The 24,213-nt window shown below is 37.8% G+C and overlaps 1 protein-coding gene, 1 long non-coding RNA gene and 1 other non-coding gene across 7 annotated transcripts in view; 2 read left to right on the top strand and 1 right to left on the bottom strand.

Annotated features, from left to right (window-relative positions):
- Window positions 1–24,213, top strand: part of CKAP5 (cytoskeleton associated protein 5) — a 131,449-nt gene that overhangs the window by 85,521 nt on the left and 21,715 nt on the right. For all 4 annotated transcript variants that reach the window (XM_077114587.1, XM_077114589.1, XM_077114588.1 and 1 more), the window contains exons 21-32: window positions 1,565–1,704; window positions 1,848–2,022; window positions 2,598–2,711; window positions 9,027–9,155; window positions 14,155–14,349; window positions 14,734–14,869; window positions 15,702–15,790; window positions 17,180–17,305; window positions 18,298–18,447; window positions 19,127–19,330; window positions 19,482–19,617; window positions 20,034–20,227. In XM_077114587.1, coding sequence (XP_076970702.1) covers window positions 1,565–1,704; window positions 1,848–2,022; window positions 2,598–2,711; window positions 9,027–9,155; window positions 14,155–14,349; window positions 14,734–14,869; window positions 15,702–15,790; window positions 17,180–17,305; window positions 18,298–18,447; window positions 19,127–19,330; window positions 19,482–19,617; window positions 20,034–20,227 — 1,788 coding nt within the window. The remainder of the gene's footprint in view (window positions 1–1,564; window positions 1,705–1,847; window positions 2,023–2,597; window positions 2,712–9,026; window positions 9,156–14,154; window positions 14,350–14,733; window positions 14,870–15,701; window positions 15,791–17,179; window positions 17,306–18,297; window positions 18,448–19,126; window positions 19,331–19,481; window positions 19,618–20,033; window positions 20,228–24,213) is intronic.
- Window positions 1,482–16,116, bottom strand: LOC143644934 (uncharacterized). 2 transcript variants are annotated; one of them, XR_013156976.1, is made up of 4 exons: window positions 15,981–16,116; window positions 14,598–14,668; window positions 2,722–2,815; window positions 1,482–1,718 (listed from the first exon to the last, which is right to left on the bottom strand). It is a non-coding gene; the product is annotated as an uncharacterized LOC143644934 (long non-coding RNA). The 2 variants fall into 2 exon arrangements; XR_013156975.1 differs by lacking the exons at window positions 14,598–14,668; window positions 15,981–16,116 and adding an exon at window positions 14,433–14,571.
- On the top strand, window positions 19,715–19,825 carry LOC143645426 (small nucleolar RNA SNORD67). Its single transcript, XR_013157135.1, has one exon. It is a non-coding gene; the product is annotated as a small nucleolar RNA SNORD67 (small nucleolar RNA).

Raw genomic sequence — 24,213 nt, 5'->3', positions numbered from 1 at the left:
TATACATACATCAGAATACATGGTGGTATATAAATATACATACATACTTCAGAATACATGGTGATACATGAATATACATACTTCAGAATACACGGTGATATTGTATATATTTTAGAATCTCACCTACTGTATGAAACCAAAGAAAGATTTATTTTGTCCAAAACCTAAATTTCTGTAGCATATAATGTAATATGTAATAATCATTCTGCCTTAATAGCTCATTTTAGCAACCCAAACACAAGGAGGCCAGAATGGGAGCAAGGGCTTGTAATTCTGATTAGCTTAATGTAAAACCCGGGTACATAACAGATTATTTTGAGCAGTTAGTTAACGGTATAATTAAAGACTAAGTCCCTTGAAGGAGTAGAAAAAAACTTAGAGAACTATTCAACTTTCCCATTTGGGAAAACCCTGATACTCTCTCAAACCTTAGGAACTCCCAGGGTAATAGACCAAGCCCTTGGTCTTGAGGCCTGCTCTTATGAAGCTTTTTTCTGTAGCAGAGAAGCTAAGCCTACCTATAGTTATGCCTAAGAATTGCTTTCAGGAAAACCTCTTTTGTTGCTCAGATGTGGTCTCTAAAAGGAAGCCCAACTCTGCAAGTGAAATCATTGCCCTCCCCCCCATGTGGGACATAATGCCTAGGGGTAAGACTTGCTGGCAACATGGGACATGACTCCCAGGGATGGGCCTGGCCCTGGCACCGTGGGATCAACAACACCTTCCTAACCAAAAGGGGAAAAAGAAATGTAGCAAAATGAGGTATCAGTGGCTAAGAGTTCAGATAGAGTCAAGAGATTATTCTGGAGGCTACTCTTATATAAACATCAGGTAGATATTGCTAATTGCTGTGGTTTGCCAACCTCAACCACTATCATTCCTATTAACCCTAAAGAATACCTAGGGCTCTATCACAGAATCCACAAAAGTTTCATCCTACTAAGTTTACTTTCCAGAAACCTACAACCTCCAGATAGTTCCTAGGCCAGATGAGCCCTGAAACCCAGAAGGGCAGCCTCTCCAAGAACATCAACTAGTACCACCCCCTAACCCATAGTGTTGATACCATGTTTCAACATGAAAAAGTTAGAATGGATATGTCCCAGAAATTCCTGAAGACAGGGAGAAAAATGAAGGGACAGGAAGGAATTATAACAGAGAAGATGGGACTTAACAAATAAGTATGACTGCTGAATCAGAATATTCATGTTTCTTTTGGTCTTCAGTGTCTTCAGTGTCTTGAGGCAGCTAGAGGGACAGACAGGAAGTTGTGGGACTGTAACCCATACCAGACTTTTGAAATCTGTTCTATAACTACTTGTCGAAATGTATTTTGAAATTTATTGATTTTTTGTTTAGATACTATATTTCACAATAAAAATGTAAAAAAAAAAAATTTTACCATGTAGATTCAAAATTGGAAACTAAGTAGGGATTAAAATGTCTGCTGTATTAAGTAATATTAAGTATTACGAATAAACACAGGCACTTGTCTGTCTAATATGTTTATTCACACATCCTTCCTCAGGTTAATTACTTTCATCATTTCTTTGCTTGTGTGTAGATGCAAGGACAGAGCCCACCTGCTCCAACAAGAGGGATTTCCAAGCACACTGTGATTGGTACAGATGAAGGAGAAGATGGAGATGAGCCAGATGAAGGGGGCAGTGATGTTGTTGATCTGTTGCCCAGGACGGAGATCAGGTAGATTTCAGTCTCTGAAATGGCACATTTGATATTTTGCAGTGAATTTTTAATTTTCTCTCTGAACTCAGTCAAGGGTATTTCTATGACATGATTATTCTTTTAGGGATCTGGAATGAAGGGTTCTGACTTGTGTTTTTCAGTGATAAAATCACTTCAGAGTTGGTGTCTAAGATTGGTGACAAGAATTGGAAGATCAGGAAAGAAGGCTTAGATGAAGTAGCAGGCATTATCAATGAAGCGAAATTTATCCAACCAAACATAGGTGAACTTCCAGCTGCCTTGAAGGGCCGGCTCAATGATTCAAATAAAATCTTGGTATGTACAGCATAAGTCTGTTCTTTTTTATTTTATTTTTTCTAGAGGTTCATTTTCAGTACTACTTTCACTAGCAAAAATGAGTGGTCATTTTATTTGCTTTAAAGTAGAAGTACCTTCCTTTAATTTCTTAAGTGTGCCTCAAGATAGGTTTGTGGAAGACAGCATTATTAATAAAATTTTCATGAATTTCAGAATTTGCTTTTTATAGGAATCCAATATTAAATATATTTTTATATAACCTCTTATATACATAAATATGCTTCATTTCTAACTTTTAAATTTGGATTTTTGAGTCAGGGTTTTCTTAAACTAAACTTTACCTTAACTTAAAATGATAAAGAATTGTGATCACTGTTCTAAAATTCTAGTAATTCAGTCTATGAACAGATAAAAGAAGAGACCATGGCATAAAAAGTACTAGCCAATTAGAATAACATCATAACAAGTTGATTTCCCTATCTCTTAAGTAGACTAGAAACCTCCTACTGTATTCTACATAGCAGCAAACTTGCAAAACTTCGAGCATAGCTTACTCATGGTTTGCACATAAAATCTTGGCTTTTTCATCTCAGGTGCAACAGACATTGAACATCCTGCAGCAGTTGGCAGTAGCCATGGGCCCAAACATCAAGCAACATGTGAAGAACTTGGGTATCCCTGTCATTACCGTCCTTGGAGACAGCAAGGTAAACTTACCTCTTTTCACCATAGCACTGTCCGGAAAAGGCCAGCCGCATTCTTGGGCTGAAAATAATTCTCTTTCCTAGAGCACATGTGAAGAGTTGATATGCTTTTTAAAGAAGAGAATTTTAGGGATTAAAATAGTAAATATTTTTGTCTTCCATCTAGTAGTAAGGTGATCAGACATGTTACTGGCTTTGTGACCCTTAGGTAAACTCAGTTTATTTGTGTAAATATTGTGTAATTAGAATCTGTATATAAAGTGCATTGCATCATGCCTGTCTTATGTAATATGCATTCAATAAATGATTGCTATTATGATTATGACATTGTAAAAAGTACTGCTGTACTAGGGTAACTTTCCAAAACCTACAACCTCCAGATGGGTCCCTGGACCAGGTAAGTCCTGAAATGTGGAGAGGCCAGCCTTTCCAGAGTAGCACCTAGTTCCAACCCCCATCCCATATTATCAGCAGCACCTTTCAACTTGAAAAAGTTACGATGGGCATAGCCCAAATACCTCTAAAGAGTGGGAGAAAGACCCAACCTGATGGTGGAGTTACACAGAGAAGGTAGGTTTAGCAAATGAGTATGAGTGCTTAATCATTATACTGATATTTCTTTTGCCTCCAGTATCTTAGAGCAGCTAGAAATAAAAACCTAAAGTCATGAAATTGTAACCCATACCAAACACTGAGATTTGTTCTACAACTAAGTGTTGCAGTGTACTTTGAAATTTATTACTTTTATGTATATATGTTATTTAAAGAGAAGGAGGAGTATAACAGAGAAGATAAGATTTAACAGATGAGTATGACTGTTGAATCATTGTATAGCTATTTCTTTTGGTCTCCAGTATCTTGGAGAAGCTAGAAGAAAAAATGAAAAATTGTGAAACTGTATCCTATACCAAACTTTAAAATCTGTCCTATAACTACCTGTTAAAATGTACTTGGAGACTTCCAGGAAGATGACCGACTAGAGCAGCCTGAGATTAGCACTGCTCCACGGAAAAGTTAGAGAAGGGACAGGAGGGTGACTGAGGCAGCAATTTGGGAGTGCGGCTGACCTGGGAGAGCCTTCTGCACCACATGGGGTAGCCCTAGTTGCAGAGGCAGAGGAACTGAGAGGCAGAAAGCTAGAGCCTGGCCTAGAGGTGCGGAGCTGTGGAGCCCGTGGGAGTACACGGACGGGCACATGGGATTAGAAAGTAAACCAGACTGCGTTCCTTGGACATGCTACCCTCACCAGCACAATCCTGTCACCAGTGACCCACCTCACACCCCACACACCTGAACCCCCTTACCCATTCCCATACCCCGCATTCCAGGTACCCCCACCCCACCAGCCCCCAGTGCACAGACCTGCTCCATACCCCCAACCCATGTGCAGCCCAACCCACCTCTTACTGCACCCCTCCTCACCTCTCCTGCACCCGTCCCCAGCACTAACCCCTCTCCCTGTTCTCTGCAGGCTGTTACCAACACATGAAGATTGTGGGCACTAACCTCCATACCTAAGCTACCCCAGCCAAACACCCCCAACCCCCACCCCCGCACCTGTAGTGTCATACAGCCTCACCCTGCCCTCCCCGAGCTCAGTGCATCCGTTTACAGCACTCCTAGGCCCACTCATGCACATGGGCCCCCAATCCCATCATTCAGCTCTGGAAACTGCACATTACAGCAGTCCTAGAACCACACATGCACACAGCCCTCAGCCTCACTCCCAGCTCTGAGAAAGTGCCGACCTATGCAGCCAGGTCACATCTGCCCCTAACCCACGAAGGTGTAACGCCAGCCTGCTGCCACAGCTTGACGCTTGCACACAAAATACCCCATGCCTTAGACAAGCACACACCAGGGTTATGTCCCCCAGACCGGTGCACTTGCACAGCTACATCCTCCCTGACCGCTGGGCACCCACGTTCACAAGCACCAGCATAAGATCCCCAACCTGCACCCATACATGCCCTGAAAGAAATCACCACACTGAGTGCCCACCCCTGCCCCGCTCCCTGCTGTACAACCATCCTGCAAACACAAGGCCTTAGACAACTGAAGGAAATCAACTCCCAAAGTAAGTCAATCAAGCTATCTACATGCAATGAAGACAGCAAAAGATCACTAAGCATATCACAATTCAGACAGATATAGCCCTAATGACCAGATTAAAACACCAGAGGAGACACAGACGTTGGAACAACTAATCAAAGATGTTCAGATAACTCTACTTAATAAGTGGGATAGCAAATGGCATAAAGGAGATCAAGAAGACAGTAGAAGAGCACAAAGAGGAATTTGAAAGAATAAATAGAAAAATAGCAGAAATCACAGAGATTAAAGACTCTGTTGACCAAATAAAAAAACACACTAGAGGCACCCAACACAAGATCTGAAGAGATAGAAGAAAGTTTAAGTGATATAGAGGATAGGATAATTGACTTTGAAGACTCCAAACAGCAAATGGCAAACAAAATCGAAAAAATTGAATGGGAACTCAGGGAAATGATAAACAAAACAAAGCCCACAAATATAAGAATCATTGGTGTCCCAGAAGGAGAAGAGAGGAGTAAAGGGCTAGGAAGAGTAGTTGAGGAAATAATGGGGGAAAACTTCCCAACCCTCATAAAGGACATAAATATACAAGTCAAAGAAACCCGAAGAACTCCAAACAGAATAAATCTAAATAGGCCTTCCACAAGGCACGTACTAATCAGTCTGTCAAGTGTGGAAGAGAAGCAGAAAACCCTGAAAGCCACAAGAGAAAAACAATCTACTACATACAAGGGAAATCAAATAAGACTGAGTTCAGACTACTCATCTAGCACCCTGCAGGCGAGAAGGCAGTGGTATGATATATTGAAGATCCTGAAAGAGAACGACTTCCAGCCAAGAATTCTGTACCCAGCCAAATTGTCCTTTAAAATTGAGGGAGGGATTAAAGCTGTCACAGAACAAAGAAGTCCTGAAAGAATTTGTCAGCAAGAAACCAGCCCTAGAAGAAATACTAGAAGGAGTTCTGCCGGCTGGGGGGAAAAAAAAGACAGAGGGAGGTCTGGAGAGGGTCACAGAAGTGAAGAGTGCCACTAAGGGTAATCTAACGAATACAGAGAGAAAAAGGGAAAAGAATATATAGATCTGACAAAATAAAAAAAGATAAAATGGTGGAATCAAGAAACACCTTTTACAGATACTTTATGACCAACATAAAGGTATAATCAGAGACTTATAATATAGAATACAGAGGACTTAGAGATGCATAGAAGCTAGAGTGAACCGGTAGCTAATGAGATTGAACTCCAACGTAAGGGAATAGATAGGAGCAAAGGTGATTCTCTAGTGGGTCTAGAAGTAATATTACCATATTGAAGATGAACAAGATTGAAAGGGGTTGTATAGACCTACAAGTCCCACTGACTCCAATAGAAATATGAATGAGTTCTTGTAAAAATTACTTCAGAGATGTGATTTTTGTATAAAGAGTGTTTGAGTCCAGTGTACAGGAGGAAAACTGCTATTGCATGCCATGAGATATCTTCAAAAGGAAACCATTTGTACTACCACAGCAACAGCAGATGTAAACAATGGAGTGAGGGACAAGAGTTAAGAGGAGGTTTAGATTTCCTGTTTGGTGAGGGTGTGTTTTTTGGTCTTCTGTCTCTTGGGAACAATGAAATTATCTAAAATTGAGAATGTTAATGAATTCTGGACTTTGGGCCCTGTCCATGATGCCCGATGAAAGCAGGTGGCTGAAGGATGCCCTGAAAGAAGTAGATTGGCAAACAATGGTATATACTCATGAGCAAAGGCTGTGCTGCTACAAAAAGGAACAATGTCGTGAGGCATGCAATGATGTGAATGAACATGTGGGACATTTGGTGAAACAAAATAAGCCAGAAACAAAAAAACAACAATGGTATGGTGACCTTTAGAAAATGCTTATAAGAAAACAGAGGCCTAGATTGTAAGCTTTTAGAGCAAGACACATTAAGTCTGGAGTGGTGATTATTATTTCTGGATTTCGTGAGGCTGTTTTTATATATAACCTGATATTTAGAGATAAGAATGAAGCTGAACAAGTTGGGGTTAAAGTAATTCAGGACATAGGGGTAAGGAAGACAGTGTCTGTGTTTTAGAACCACACATACTCTTTGAGACCAATGGAAGAAAGGTCTATTTGATTTGGAACTAAAATTTTCTGTCTTGCATAATCTAATTCAACCTCTCTGTGTAGCTTATTTGAAAAACTGAAACACAGAGAGCACAGAATGAGAAAGAGGTCCTTTAATCCTATATAGACAATTGTAATGCCTGGAAACATCCTAGAGTATATTAAGTAGATAATAAAAAGTATTGGCAAAGTCCCCTGAGGGAGGGGAGAAAGAATATGGAACTATTAAACCTTACCATCAGGGAAACTCCTGATACTGGGTCAAACTTTAGGGACACCCAAATCAATAGACCATGCCCTCCATCAGGAGACTTACTCTTGTGAAGCTTATGTAGGTAGCATAGAAGCTTAGACTACCTATAGGCATGTCTGAGACTTACTTCTGGAGGACCTCTGTTGATCTGATGTGGCTTCAGTCTCTCTAAGCCCACCTCTGCAAGTGAAATCATTGCCTTCCCCCCCATGTGGGACATGACATCTAGGGGTGAAAGTCTCCCTGCCGATGTGGGAAAGGACTCCCAGGGATGAATACCTGGCACCATGGGGTCAAGAATTACATGCTGACCAAATGGGGGAAAAGAAGTGTAAGTAATAAAGTATCAGTGGCAGAGAGAGTTCAGATAGATAGAGTTGAGAGGCTACTCTGGGGGTTGCTCTTATGCAAGCCATAGGTAGACTTTGCTACCTATCATAACCTGCCAACCCCAACCAGGACCATTCCAGCCAATCCTAAAGAACACCTAGGGCAATATATAAGATTCCACAAGGGTTCCAGGCACTAGAGTAACTTGCCAGAAACCTACAATTTCCAGATGGGTCCCTGATCCAGATAAGTCCTGACACCTAGCCCAGCCTCTCCAGGACGTCAGATAGTTCCATCTTCCTACCCCATTTTAGTGACAGACCCTTCTAATTTCAAAAATTTAGAATTGCCATAGCCCAAACAACCCCAGTGAGAGGTATGGAAAGATGAAAGTTGATGGTGGAATTATACAGAGAAGATAGGACTTAACAAATGAATATGAATACTGAATCATTAAATTGATATCTTTTTTAGTCTCCAACATTTCAGAGCAGCTAGAAGTAAAACCTAAAATTGTGAAACTGTACCCCATGTCAAAGTCTGATACGTTCTACAGCTAATTGTGGTGCTGTGCTTAGAAATTTATAGCTTTTTTTGTATATATGTTATTCACAAAAAAAGGAAAAAAGAGTTGATTGTGATGATGAAGTATTTAAACCCTCTAGCCTCCTCTATTCTGGAGTAGCTAGAAGGAAAAATATGAGGATCGTTTGGTAGTCCATGACAAACTCTTGGGATCTATCCTGTGGCCCCTTTTTGAGGAGTGCTTTGAAAACTGTTGTTTTATTTGTTTCTTTGCTTTGTGTATATGTTATCCTATACAATAAAAAAAGTTTAAGAAAAACATCCTTGGAAATTCAGTGCTTTTTTTGTTACATTTCAGAAGTTAAAAATAAAAGTATCATTGTAGATAAAGTTTGAATAAATACATGAATTTTGCAATCATGTGGTTTTTTGGTAGGTTTTCCATACACTACGAGAGTAGGATCTTTGCTTAATTCAGTAGCATCTTTGCTTAATTCAGTAGCATCTTTGTAGTTTCACAGTCCTGGAATTTGTGATATTTTCGGTTGCAATCTAGGTAGCCCTAGGTTGAATATTTGAATTAATTTTTATATCTTAATTTGAGAAAGTATTCTATTTTAATATTCTTTGGTTTAACAAATCCATCTCTATGAATGCAAACTAATATAAAAACATAACTTAAATGTTCAAATTGTTAGCAATTTCAGTCTTAACCATTATGAGACTTCTGACTTAAAGAATTGCATTCTTTATCAGATAGTCATGGGCATTTGAGCCCCAGAGGTTCAGGTCAGGAAATCTTAAGAGTTTATTCCTATTATGTGATAGTTTATGCCTAGATCACTTTTTGCCTAATTAACAGTCCAGGATCTTTACAGTTGGGATTTTATATTTCTATGTTAGTACAATAATAGAATTGGATTCTGTTTCAGAAAAGATGGTCCTAACTACGATCTTGTGGAGCTTAGAGAAACCTGTTGTCCTATTCATGTAGCAATAAGCTTTTTAACCTTGTTATTTTTGCTAATTCTTGATTCAGAACAACGTTCGAGCTGCTGCCCTAGCGACTGTGAATGCTTGGGCAGAACAGACTGGTATGAAGGAATGGCTGGAGGGAGAAGATCTTGCTGAAGAGCTCAAGAAAGAAAATCCTTTCTTGAGGCAAGAGGTTAGTACTGTATAATCATATGCTTTACTCGTGCCTTTCACCTTCATAGGGAAGGACTAACCTTTCAAAGGTGGGATGTTCTTTTCTTGAACTCTTAAATGGTAAAATAAGAGGTTTTAAAGACAAAGTTCAACATTTCAATTCCATCAGTGTAATCCTTCATATCAACAGACTGTAGAAGAAAAGTCCCATGATCATATCAGTTGATGCAAAATAAACATTTGACAAAATCCATGGTAAATATTCTTAGCAAGTGAGGAATGTAGGGGAAATACATCAATTTGATAAACAGCATCTACAGAAAACCTGTAACATCATACTTAGTAGTGAAAGACTGGGAGCTTTCCCCTAAGATTGGGAACATGCTAGGATATCCACTCTCACTACTTCCTCCCTCCTTTTTTTTTTAAATAACTTCAAACACACAAGACAGTTACAAAACAATACAAATCCCATACAGAGAACTTTTGACATACCTGTAACCAGTCTCCACATGCCTAGATCCCACCAATTTCAACATTTTACCACATTTTCTATATCATTTTATCTGTCTTTTCATTTATCTGTCTCTCTGTCTGTCTGTTGGTCCACCAGTCACTCCATCAACCCATTTTCTGAGCATGAGTGTAGGTGGCACACATGATGCTCCCTGAACACTTGATACTGCCATGTGCATTTCCCCAGAACACAGACGTTCACTTAATCTCATCACCTTAAGTGCAGTTATTGAGTTCAAGAAATTTAGCATTGATATGAAGCTTATGATCTAAATTCCAGTTTTTACATATATGCCAATAATATCTCCTTCAGCCGTTTCTCACTTGCTAGATCCTATCCAGAATCACGTGTTGCATTTAATTCTCATTGTCTCTTTAGTTGCTCACTTGCTCCTTCTTTCTTAATTTCTTTCTTTCCTTTTTTTTCTTTTATTTCTTTCTCTTTTTCTCTCTGTTTTTTAAATTATGTGAGCATATATACAACACTAACTTTCCCTTCTCAACCACTCCCAAGCACACCATTTAGTGGGATTAATCACATTTGCATTATTGCAGAACCCTCACCACCTCTCATTACCAAAACCTCCCCAAATCTCCAAACAAAAACCCTATACCCATTTTGCATTAATGCCCCCTTTCCTCCTTGCCCCTGCACTCCTGGCATCCTGTAGTCTAATTACTGTCTCTGTGAGCTTGCATATTCTCCAATATTTTTGTAGTCACAATGGTACTTAAATTTAACATCCTAAATCTGGGATTATCTCATTTCCATTGGTGCTAACTTCAGTAGTGCACACAGACTGTGTCCCTGTGTCCACACCCCTGACCTTTATGTGGTTCTTGTCACAGGTTGCATGTTTATAATCACAAGCCCCAAATCACTGATTTTTTTTCTTTATATTTTATGATTTGCCTTTTAAATCTTATAAAAAATAAAATGGAGTTAAAGACCAAAAATAACATAGTATTGGCATTATATTTACCCATGTCGTTGCCCTCTCTGGAGATCTTTATTTCTTTGTGTGGCTTCATCTGTCGTCTGTTGCAGAGCTCTCTTTAGCATCTCTTGCAGGGCTGGTCTAATAGTGATGAACTCTCTCATTCCTCTGGGAGTATCTTAATCACTCCCTCATTTTTCAAACAGTTTTGCCAGATACAGAATTCTTGGTTAGCAATTTTTCCCCCCTGCATTCAGTACTTTAAATGTGTCATCCTACTTACTGCCTTCTTACTTCCGTGGTTTCTCATGAGAAATGGGCACTTAATCTTACTGATGCTTCCTTGTATGTAATATGTTACTTCTCTCTTATGACTTTGAAAATTCTCTTAATCATTAGTATTCAACATTTTGATTATATGTTGGCATTGTGAGTTCCTTGAATTTATCCTGTTTGGACTTCATTGAGTATCTTGGATTGTCTTTGACTAAATTTGGCAAGTTTTTAGCCATCATATATTTGCATATTCTCTATGCCCCTTTCTCTTTTCTTTCTCCCTCTGAGTCTCCCATGATGTATAACTTGATGGTGTCCACAGGTTCCTCAGGCTCTGTTCACTTTTCTCCATGTTTTCTTCTTTCTGCTCTTCATACTGAGTGATTTCAATTCTCTCTATTTTCTGATTCTTTGTTCTGCCAGCTCCAATCTGCTGTTGAGCCCTCCTAGGGAATTTTTGATTTCTGTTACTGTGGACTTCTGCTCTTTTTGGTTCCTTTTCATAGTTTCCATCTCTTTTTTAAAGTCTGGTATGTCCCAGTTCTACTCCTCATTAATGGTTTCCTCCTCATTAATCACGAATGGTTTCTCATGCTTTAATTGTCTCCTTCTCCTGGGCCATCCCTTCCTGTTACTTTGTATGTTCTGTAACGCTTTGTTGAAACCTGGACGTTTTGATATTTTAATATGTCGTTGCTGGAATTTGTACTCATGAGGTATCTGTTCCTGAACCTTGTATCCAGCTGGTGTTATGACAGAACTTTCCTTGAATGCCAGGAGCTAAAGACTAAAGATGAAGGTTGGGGCGGGGGAGAAACCCTTTGCAGATTGAGTTGTGCAAGTTGCTCTCCTTTAGGGTGCATGTATATTTTCTTGGGCATGTGAATGTGGCTCTAGGAACTTCCCCATTTACTTCTTTCCAAATATCTCCTCTTCCCTCAGAAACAGTTACTTCGTGATCTTGGGCACAGCCTTGTATGTCCTACAGCCAGCAGTCCCTTGCCCCAGGGAGCACAATTTAAATGCTGTCCCACAGTCTCTGAAGGAGAGCTCTGTGAACTGCCTTCTAAACAAGGCAGGTTCTGGGTCAGCGAGTCACCCAGGCTACCACCAGGTAGACTAGGCCAGACATACATGCTTCCAGTATGTGTACAAGGGCTACTCTATTTCCTCCAAAACTGGGCCAGTTTTCCACATTGGGAACATGGGCCGCTCCACGCTAAGTCGATGGGCGCAGGAGGGGGACAGCTGGGGCGCCATGACAGCATCCTAATGCATTTAAGTAGCTTTTTTAATTGATTTTGCACGTGCTCTATTACTGCAGTCCTTTAATTGTTGCGTGAAGTTTTGAGAAAGATGTTTTGGCCAGTTCTTACTAGTTATTTAGAGTTTCTATCAAGGGAAGGAGCCCTAAAGCCTCTCACTACTTTTATTCACCATAGTACTAAAAGCTCTAGTCATTGATGTAAGGCAAGAAAAAGCAAGGAAAGGCATACAGATTGAAAAGGAATAAATAAAACTGTCCATAATTGCAGTTAACATGATTGTCTCCGTAGAAAATCTCAAGTAATCTACTAATAAACTCTTACAACTAATGAGTTCAACAAGGTTACAGGATACAATATATAAAACCAATTGTATGAATACCAAAGCATGATCTGTGAGAGGAAATATTGATAAATTATACCTCATTAGAATTACAAACTTTTATTTTACAAAAGACCATGCCAAGAAGATGAGAAGAGAGCCTGCAGAGTAGAAGATATTTTCAAACTCTATCTGTTGAAGGATTAGTATCTAGAATATATAAGCAACTCTAATTACTCAACACTTAAAAAAAGTAAGCTAATTAGAAAATTAGAAACAAGAACAGACATATCACTGAAGAGGATATACAGATTATAAATAAGTAGGTAAAAGATGTTTAACATCATTAGCCATCAGAGATATGAAAATTAAAACTACAATATAACACTACACATCTGTCAGAATGGTTAAAATTAAAATAGTAATAATTTCAAATGCTGGTGAGATGTGGAGAAATGAGAACCCTCATACGTGGCTTATGGGAATGTAAAATGGAGCCGCCACTCTGAAAAAGTTTGGCAGTTTCTTATAAAAGTAATCATGTGGTTATCCAGTAATTATGCCCTTGGGCATTTATCCCAGAAATATAAAAATGTATCCACACAAAAACCTGTATAAATGTTCATAGCAGCTGTATTCATAGTAGCCCCAAACTGGAAACAGCCCAGATGCCCTTCAGCAAATTAATGGTTAAACAATCTGTTGTACATCCATACCATGGACATTCAGCAATAAAAAGGTACAAACTATTGATACATATGACAACTTGAATAAATCTCCAGGGAATTAGGCTGAGCAACAAAAGCCAATCCCAAAAGGTTGCACACTCCATGATTGCATGTATGTAACATGTTTGAAGTGATGCAATTTTTAAATGGGAAAAGATTATAGTTGCCAGGGATTTGGTCAGGTGTGGGGGTGAGGAGGGAGATGGGTACAGCTAAGAAAAGGGCAGTGTTGAGGGACCCTTGTGATGGGGCTGTTCAGTGTCCTGATTAGTGGGTATGCTAATATGTACATGTGGTAAACTGCATAGAACTAAATGCACACAAATGAGTATAGGGAAAGCTGGGAAAGCCTGAGAAATCAATGGATTATTTCAATGGTCACTATCTTGGTTGTGATATATGGTTTTGTAAAATGCTTCTATTGGAGGAGACAGGGTCAAGTATACATGGGATATTTCTGTATCATTATAATTGCATGTGAAGCTACACTTACCTCAATAAAAATTTCAATTAAAAAAAACATTACAGGTATGAATTGTTTTAGCGGTTCAGAGAAAACCTGTCAGTGTATTGCAAAAACAATTTCCTGGTAGAATGTGTCTTCTGACAAAGTAAATGTTTTAGGTCTTCTCTAGCTTAATGTTTCTTATAACTTAAAGAAAAGGGGAGGGTGTGGGGTGTGGGAAAGATACGTGAACATTTCCATCTTTATAATTCATCAAGAACTATTAAAGCTTTAAAATTTCAGGCCCAAATATAGTCCAAAGAATGTGTCGTCATCTTAAAGATGATTGTTATCAGTGCATCTATCATTTAAATAGGGAACAATTCTTGAGCAATGAAATTACTAATTTTATATTGGAAAGTTGTAGAACTAATTCAGTGTTTGGGACTGATAGTGTTACTAAGCCTGAAATAATAAATAATAAATTTTCACTTGAAATGTGTAACTAATCTTTATTTTTGGGAGCAGCTTCTAGGCTGGCTGGCTGAGAAACTACCTACTCTTCGTTCCACCCCCTCAGACCTTATCCTTTGTGTTCCTCATCTCTACTCCTGCCTAGAGGATCGCAATGGAGATGTGCGAAAGAAGGCCCAAGATGCTTTGCCATTCTTCATGATGCATTTGGGATATGAGAAAATGGCCAAGGCTACTGGGAAACTAAAGGTATTTAAACTATTTGTTATTGTTGTTGAAAGCCAACGGAAAAATATTAAGCGTGAATTTATATAAGCAAAAGATCATATTACCCTCCTGTAAGTCTCAAACTTGGAATCCTGATGAGAGAGAAAACAAAACATTGAGTTTAGAACTTCTAAAGAATCTGCTGACTCTACCAGGGTGAAAATTCTGAACTTCTAGGAGGATAGGTAATTGAGTGTGACTTCATAATGTGTGTTACTTCTCTTACCTACCCTGTGTGCTGCCTCTCTTACTTCATTGGTGTTTCAAAACCAAGAGCTCTGTCACTTCTTTAACAGCAGATCTGTAGTAAACATAATATGAGTGAATCTTTTATGTGGCTTCTCACTTCTTGTGTTATCTCTCTAGCCGACTTCTAAAGATCAGGTATTGGCCATGCTAGAGAAAGCCAAAGCTAACATGCCAGCCAAACCTGCTGCACCTGTGAAAGCAACTTCCAAACCACTAGGAGGATCAGCTACAGCCAGAGTCCAGCCTGCATCAGGTGATTATCTCAGGAGGATCCAAAGGGAAAGGGAATAGCCGTAAGGAGTGCTAAAAAGAGACCCACCCTTCATTTTTCATCACAGTTCCTCACAGCCTAGATTTCGAGCCCTCCCGCCCTCTCTCCTTACTCTCCTTACTCTCCTTTCACCTGCATTTGTCTAGTACCTGTTTTATGATAGAAACTGTGTTAAGGGTACAAAGAGGATTAATTTGGCTTTCAAGTCCAAAAAAGGGACAGTGTTGGGTAGCACATTGAAGTATTCCAGAAAACCAATATTCCATCCTATTACAGTTTCTACAGTCAGTTTTCTCGTATTGGATATTAGAGTTGGAAGGGGAACTGGGACCACCTAGTTTGATCTACCTTATTAATCAAAAGAGGTTTGGTTCTCAAGGTTGGCTTGCTCAAGGTCAAACAGCTGTAGGTGGCACCTGAACCAGCATAAAATTCCGCTTACTCATTTATGAATGAGTTTTTCTTCTACTACACTTGGCTGTTTACTGATCCATTCTAAACAGCCAGTCTTCTTTAAAAGAATATTCTTGATTTCTTCATTCTGCTGTTAAAATTTTGTAATGTGTAAATAGAATGCTAACCTGTAACCTTTTTCTTCCAGACTTATCATTTCTTAAAACAATATTCTTCTGAACTGATTTCTTAAGGTTATACTTAAAGAAAAATTGGGGGAGGAAAAAGATTAGAAAATACTTAACTTTATAAATATAAAACTGTAAATTTTCTCATCATCATTATGTATTTAACATGCCTAGAATAAAGTGTTGTTCTTGAGCGTTTATGTATTATTGTACATATATTTTTTTCCTCAAAGTACCTGTTGAAGATTCTGTTTCCAGCACTGTAGAACCCAAGCCTGATGGCAAAAAGACCAAAGCTCTAGGAGTTTCCTCTAAAGCAAAGGTAGGTTATCTCTGTTTACTTAGATGAAGAATTTATTTTAGCTATGTTTTGTACACCAAGACATTCTATTAGGAAAGATATCATATAATATATTCTTGATATTATCAGATTATAAGGTATTTATTTATGCAAATATTCATTTTTAATAAGGCCCTAAAACAGAAACATCCAGTTCTCTAGAGATGCTTACATGGCTACTGTAATGAAGAGGAGGGAATCATATGTAGCTCTGGCAGAATAAACTTTGGAGTTGATTGTGATTTGAGAAAAGAAAGGTACTTGGCCTCCTTCAAAATTGGCAGTTAAGTCTTCATACTAGAAGGTGTTCTGATTCATCTATTTAGATATTTTACACCATTGTGACTTTGTTCAACGCATCACCAATCCCTTCAACATCTGTGCACTCATAAAATGGGCACTGTGGGACCGTTCTTCTAAATATTGCAGCTATTCATCTTTCTTCTCTACATTTGGGTCCTTTAACTCAGAGAGTTAATTTAAATGGGTAATTAATCTCCTAAACTATCCAATGAAGCTGTCTTTTCCTACCCTTCTCCCTGTCCTCACACCATATTTAACAAGTGCTTATTTTAATTTTTTGATAACAAATGTCAACTCTTTTTTACTCAGTTCTTAATGCGATCGATCTTATTTTCAGTAGTTTTTCAGTTTACAAAGCATTTTCACATGTGTTATTTCATATTTGTTTTGACTAAATGATTTCAATGAGCTAGAAAGAAAGTTCTGGTTCTTTAAGATAGTGAACTCTTGCAGCATCTATAATAATAATAATTCTAGTAATTAAAATTAACTTTTACCTTAAACATATATAGTGTGTTCATTATTTTCTTTCCATCTAATTCAAAGACTCTAAATCTTAGATTATGTTTAAAAGCCACTTTTGTGATTTAAGTATTTAAAATGTTTTAGCAACTCTTTGTAAAAGCAGGCTCAGAGGGATTAATGTGATAGAGATATTTGTAAATATGGGGAGTAGCAGTAAAGTTCTCTCAGCTAAGTGATGTGAAATGTTTAAATGCTATTCAAAGTTTTATTAATATAGGTAGCTATAAATGGTGTTGAAGATTTCAGGAGAAAAGAACTATCCAAGAAACAAAAATAATCTATCATAATAGCAGCTTACCAGTTATACTATATGCCAGTCCAAGGACTAACCAATAGTTGTTAAGAATGCTATTAGAAACATTTCTAGAGAACATATACAAAAACATTATTATAAGCAGGATTCTAAGGCTCATCTGTTTCTTTCATGTGAAATAAAATGTAGATGGGGCCTCTTGCTTATATAGTGCCCTTTTACTGGAAAGCAACATTATATTCCCAGATGAATGACCTTGCTAATCAGTATTCCCTGAACCATGGTTGTAGAGTGCACAAGGAAAGAAAATGCCAAGTAAAACTAGTTTAAAGGAGGATGAAGACAAATCTGGTCCTATTTTTATTGTTGTTCCAAATGGAAAGGAGCAAAGGATGAAAGATGAAAAAGGATTGAAGGTAAGGAAGAGATAAAAATCTTCCAGATGTTTTGGGGTTTTTGTTTGTTTTGTTTCATAAGAATAGTCTTGCTATCTGAAATTTGACTCATTGTGAAACATCTTATAGTTAACTGGATCTTTACCTTGTGAATTATATCTCTTTTCTCTCTCTAAAATACTCTATGGGAATATTAATTCCTACTAAAGACTCTATAGAATACGCTATTGTATATTTTTCCTCCAAATAGAAAGAAATGATTTAGAGGTATGTATGTGTGTTTAATTTCAAGAATCAGGGTATAGGAAGTATTTGTTGATTTTTATCAACTATATATATATAATGGACTCCTTATACCTCAATATATTAAATGACAGATTTAATGACTAAAGACTAGTTTATACCATTTATATTTTGATGTTTTGTTTTTATTAGGTCATTTTAAAGTTTTTCCAAAATATTTACATGGCTTTAAAAAAAATTAATCCAGTACAAAAACTGTATCATATAGATGAAAAGCATGCCTCCCTTCCAATCCAGAATCCTCCCATAGGGACAGATATTATTACCAATTTTTGTGTGTGTGTATTTCTCCAGAAATGTCCCATACTTATACAAGTGTATATGTATAAATATATAACCCTTCCTTTTACACAGATGGAGACATGCCTTACTCTGTTTTGTATCTTATCTTTTTCTTTTAATGTTTGAAATATCTTAAAGATCATTCCATAGCTCCCTAAATTTTTCCATTATATATACATATAATTGGCTCATTCTGAGTAAGAATTACTAAAAATTCTACTCCTAGAAAACGTTCAGAGTTATCTTTCAGAAGTATGACAGCATAAGAGTAAATTTTGCCTTCATATTTAATTACAAATGTATCTCATTGAATTTTAAACTATCCTATTAAGTTAATAACTGTAGCTGTATTAAATAAGGTTTTCTACCTCGTTTCAGTTGAACCCAGAACTGCTGACATCTTTTCACTGTTTTTTTCTTTTTTTCAGGTGCTGAAATGGAATTTTACTAATCCCAGGGATGAGTACATTGAACAGTTGAAGACTCAGATGTCTAGTTGTGTGGCTAAATGGTTACAAGATGAGATGTTCCACTCAGATTTTCAGCATCATAACAAAGCCCTAGCTGTCATGGTTGATGTAAGTTTGCAGTAGATAAATACATACATATCTCAGGCATGTGAAAATACTAAACCTTATGAAATAATTGGCAGTTTACATGACTTGAGAAGGAAGTGGAATACACCATATTTAGTGTTTTTAGAGCTGTCTTGTTTTTTGATAGAATAGAAACCACCAGAGGGTGTGCACAGGTGGTTCAGTGGTAGAATACCTGCCTTCCATGCCAGAGACCCAGGTTTGACTTCCGGACCATACAGCCTCCCACCCACCCCCCAGAAAATCACCAGAACATCAACTAGTTCTATCCCCCTATCTCACGTTATTGACAGCCCCTTCCAAAATGAGAAAGTTAGAATGGGCATAGCCCAATATTCTACAGCTAATTGTTGTGATGTTCTTTGAAATGTATTCCTTTTTTGTATGTATGTTATTTTTCACAAAAAAAGGATAAAAGAAAGTCAATTGTGATGATAAATGCACAGCTATATGATGATATTGTGAACCATTGATTGTACACTTAGGATGATTACCTGGGTTGTGAATAATATATATCAATAAAAATAAATGCACATCTATATTTTTTAGGTCTTAAATGGAGGCTTACAAATCTTTTTATTTTTGGACTTAAAATTTTAAAGGTACTTGCTGATGAAACTTAGGTTATTACATGGTCTTATTTGTTTTGTTTTGTCTTAAGCACTTAGAGAGTGAAAAAGAGGGCGTCATTGGTTGCCTGGATCTTATCCTAAAGTGGCTTACCTTGCGGTTTTTTGACACCAATACAAGCGTCTTAATGAAGGCTCTAGAATATTTAAAATTACTTTTCACCCTGCTAAGTGAGGAGGAGTATCATCTTACTGAGAATGAAGCATCTTCCTTCATCCCCTATCTCATCCTCAAGGTAATGTGTTGTTCTTGTTTTGGAAGACTGCTCAAAAATCACAGCTGATCTTAGTTCCTATTCTTATTCCCTCTTCCATTGTCATTTATTCTATGGTGGTGCTTGCCATCTCTCAGAGAATGACTCAATTATTATTCCCCTTGTTGATTAGGTTGGAGAACCAAAGGATGTTATTCGTAAAGATGTCCGTGCCATCCTGAACCGGATGTGCCTTGTCTACCCAGCCAGCAAGATGTTCCCTTTCATCATGGAAGGAACCAAATCCAAAAACTCGAAGCAGAGAGCAGGTGAAGCATCTGGTTTAAATTGAGACAAACAGTTTATAGGTGAAGAAGGAGATTTGTTCAGAACTGTGTAACTGATTCCAGCCTTCTGACTTGGACTGTTGAGAATGATGAGTTGCACACTGGTGGAGCCACGGTATCAGGTGATACAGGGGCCACTCAGTACCGCCCTGGTGACAAAAGCAAGTGCACAGGGGCCATCTGACTCACAGCATCCCTTTCTTCCAGAATCACTTGGTATAGCACCACTGTTTTATTGTGTGTTTTGTAAGAAAATAGTAGACAAGAAAATATTTAAGCAAAGCCAGAATAAGATTTTAGTCCTTTCCATATGCCAAGGAAAACCTAGATAACATAGGTGGGTCTCTGTGCCAAATGTGTATTATGCCTGTCATTAACTAGTCTCTCTTGCCCACCAGAGTGCCTGGAAGAGCTGGGGTGTCTGGTGGAGTCCTATGGCATGAATGTTTGCCAACCAACCCCAGGAAAAGCCTTAAAGGAGATAGCTATTCTCATAGGAGACCGTGACAACGCTGTACGCAATGCTGCACTCAACACTATTGTAACAGTGTACAACGTCCATGGGGATCAGGTGTTCAAACTGATTGGAAATGTGAGTGACTCTTATCTCTGAGCTTTGTCAGCTTGTGAAAAGAACTGCAAGATCCCTTAGGGGTCACATTTCATGCTATCTCAACTATACCTAAGTTTTTACCACTTTTTTATTATTCTCAATCTATCAGTATGTTCTTAAATCCAGATAATCCCTTGAGAGTGTCTCTGATTATTGTAGGCTGTGTTTTATTGAAAATGACATTCTCTTTTCTGAGTATTCTACTCATAGCCATTTGCTTTAGAAATGAGAGGTTTAGTTTGTTTATTTGTTTTACATTTTCTATTTTATTTATTAAACATACCAACGTACAAATCCAAACATTCTTACCATATGATCATTCCATTCTACTTATATAATCAGTAACTCATAATATCACCGCGTAGTTGTATATTCATCATCGTGATCATTTCTTAGAACATTTGCATCAATTCAGAAAAAGAAATTTTAAAAAACCAGAAAAACAATTCCTACATACCATACCCCTTACCCCTCCATTGACATTTTATTTGGTCTCTTTTCACTCTTCCCCCTTTTGGTCAAGAAGGTTTTCTCAATCCCTTCATGCTGAGTATCAGCTTATTCTAGACTTTCTGTCCCACATTGGCAGGAAGGTCCACACCCCTGGGAGTCATGTGTCACGTAGACGGGGAGAGCAGTGAGTTTACTTGTGTTGGCTGAAGAGAGGCCACATCTGAACAACAAAAGAGGTTCCCTTGGGGGTGACTCTTAGGCCTAATTTTAAGTAGGCTTGACCTATCCTTTGTGGGGTTAAGTTTCATCTCAGCAAACCCCAAGATTGGGAGTTCAGCCTATTGCTTTGGTTGTACCCACTGCTTGTGAGAATATCAAGAATTCAACTTGGGGAAGTCGAATTTTCCCCTTTTTCACCATTCCCCAAACGGCACTTTGCAAATACGTTTATATTCACTGTTCAAATCAGTCTGGGATTTATCGGGGCATCACTCTGGACAAACCTGCAAAATCTTATGCCCTCAAGGTTCCATGTACTTATGATTTTCAATTAAGCTGTCTACATAAGTTATATTGGGAACTGCACTAGTCAAAATATAAATTTTGTACCAAATAAACATTTTTTGCTTTAGTCTCACACATAAGTTGAAATTTTAAAATATTAATTACCATCTATTTTTAGCACCCTGCAGTAATGACATTCCTTTATTCTTCCTCATGCAAAAACATTTTTTAAATTTGTGCAGTTAGTCACCGTCATACACTCTAGGCATTCCTAGATTATACCACCTCAGTCTTTATCATCTATCTTTCTTTCCAATTTCATTTGTGCCCCCAGCCCACCTCCCTCTATAATTCTCACATTCAGCTTCATTCAGTGTTTTAACATAATTGTATTACAGTTAGGTAGTATTGTGCTATCCATTTCTGAGTTTTACAGTCAGTTCTGTTGCACAAACTGTATCCCTTCCCCTCCAATTACCCAATATCTTGCCCTATTTCTATCTCCTAATGGTCTCTGTTACCATGAAGTTCTTCAAGTTTATTCACTAATGTCAGTTCGTATCAGTGAGACCGTATGATATTTGTCCTTTTGTTTCGGACTCATCTCAGCATAATGTACTTAAGGTCCATCCATGTTGTTACATACTTCGTAACTTTATTCTGTCTTAGCTGCATAATATTCCATCATATGTCTATACCACAGTTCGTTTAGCCACTCATCTGTTGATGGACATTTGGGCTGTTTCCATCTCTTTGCAATTGTAAATAATGCTGCTATAAACACTGGTGTGCAAATGTCCATTTGTGTCCTTGCCTAGCAATGGTATTGCCAGGTCATATGGCAATTCTATACATAGCTTCCTGAGGACCCGCCAAACTGCCTTCCACAGCGGCTGTACCGTTTGACATTCCCACCAACAGTGGATTAGTGTGCTTCTTTCTCCACATCCTCTCCAGCACTTGTCATTTTCTATTTTATTGATAATGGCCATTCCGGTGGGTGTGAGATGATATGATATCTCATTGTGGTTTTGATTTGCATTTCCCTAATTGCCAGGGAAGTTAAGCATCTTTTCATGTGCCTTTGGCCATTTGTGTTTCCTCTTCTGAGAAGTGTCTGTTCAAGTCTTTTGCCCATTTTGTAATTGGGTTGTCTGTCTTTTTGTTGTTGAGTTGAGCAATCTCTTTATATATTCTGGATACTAGACCTTTATCTGATATATTGTTTCCCATTATTGTCTCCCATAGTGTAGACTGTCTTTTTACTTTCTTGATGAAGTTCTTTGATGCATGAAAGTATTTAAGTTTGAGAAATTCCCATTTATTTCTTCCTTTCTTCAATGCTCGTGCTTTCGGTGTAAAGTCTTGGAAACTGCCTCCTATTATAAGATTTATAAGATATTTCCCTACATTTTCTTCTAACAGTTTTATGGTCTTAGATCTAATGTTTATGTCTTTGATCCATTTTGAGTTAATTTTTGTATAGGGTCTGAGATATGGATCCTCTTTCATTCTTCTGCATATGGATATCCAGTTCTCTAGGCACCAATTATTTAAGAGACTGTTCTGTCCCAGGTGAGTTGGCTTGACTACCTTATCAAAGATCACTTGTCTGTAGATGAGCGGGTTTATATCTGAACACTCTATTCTATTCTATTGGTCAGTGTATCTATCTTTATGCCAGTACTATGCTGTTTTGACTACTGTAGCTTCGTAACACACCTTAAAGTCAGGTAGCGTGAGACCTCCAACTTCATTTTTTTTTCTCAGGATACTTTTAGCTATTCAGGGCACCCTGCTCTTCCAGATAAATTTGGTTATTGGTTTTTCTATTTCTGAAAAGTAAGTTTTTGGGATTTTAATTGGTATTGCATTGAATCTGTAAATCAGCTTAGGTAGAATTGACATCTTAACTATATTTAGTCTTCCAATCCATGAACACGGTATGCCCTTCCATCTATTTAGGTCTTCTGTGATTTCTTTTAACAATTTCTTGTAGTTTCCTTTGTATAGGTTTTTTGTCTCTTCAGTTAAATTTATTCCTAAATATTTTATTCTTTTGGTTGCAATTGTAAATGGAATTTTTCCTTGATTTCCCCCTCAGATTGTTCATTACTAGTGTATAGAAACAGTACAGATTTTTGAGTGTTGATCTTTTATCCTGTCAATTTGCTGTACTGTACTCATTTATTAGCTCTAGTAGTTTTGCTGTGGATTTTTTGGCATTTTTGACATATAGCATCATATCATCTGCAAGCAGTGAGAGTTTTACTTCTTCCTTTCCAATTTTGATGCTTTGTATTTCTTTTTCTTGTCTAATTGCTCTGGCTAGAACTTCCAACACAATGTTGAATAACAGTCGTGATAGTGGACATCCTTGTCTTGTTCCTGATCTTAGGGGGAACATTTTCAGTTTTTCCTCATTGAGGATAATGTTTGCTGTGTGTTTTTCATATATTCCCTTTATCATTTTGAGAAAGTTCCCTTCTATTCCTATCCTTTGAAGTGTTTTCAGCAGACAGGATGTCGATTTTGTCAAATGCCTTTTCTGCATCAATTGAGGTGATCATGTGGTTTTTCTGCTTTGATTTGTTGATATGGTATATTACATTAATTCATTTTCTTATGTTGAACTATCCTTGCATACCTGGGATGAATACTACTTGGTCATGGTGTATAATTCTTTTCATGTGTTGCTGGATTGGATTTGCTAGAATTATGTTGAGGATTTTTGCATGTATATTCATTAGAGAGATTGGTCTGTAGTTTTCTTTTTTTGTAATATCTTTGTCTGGCTTTGGTATGAGGGTGATGTTGGCCTCGTAGAATGAGGTAGGCAGCTTTCCTTCCTCTTCAGTTCTTTAGAAGAGTTTGAACAGGGTTGGTACTAATTCTTTCTGGAATGTTTGGTAGAATTCACATGTGAAGCCACTGGTCATGGACTTTTCTTTTTGGGAAGCTTTTGAATGACTGATTCAATTTCTTTACTTGTGATTGGTTTGTTGAGG

The sequence above is a fragment of the Tamandua tetradactyla genome, chromosome 8 (genome assembly GCF_023851605.1).
Source record: "Tamandua tetradactyla isolate mTamTet1 chromosome 8, mTamTet1.pri, whole genome shotgun sequence".
NCBI lineage: Eukaryota > Metazoa > Chordata > Mammalia > Pilosa > Myrmecophagidae > Tamandua > Tamandua tetradactyla.
This window is presented reverse-complemented; position numbering and strand designations above follow the sequence as displayed.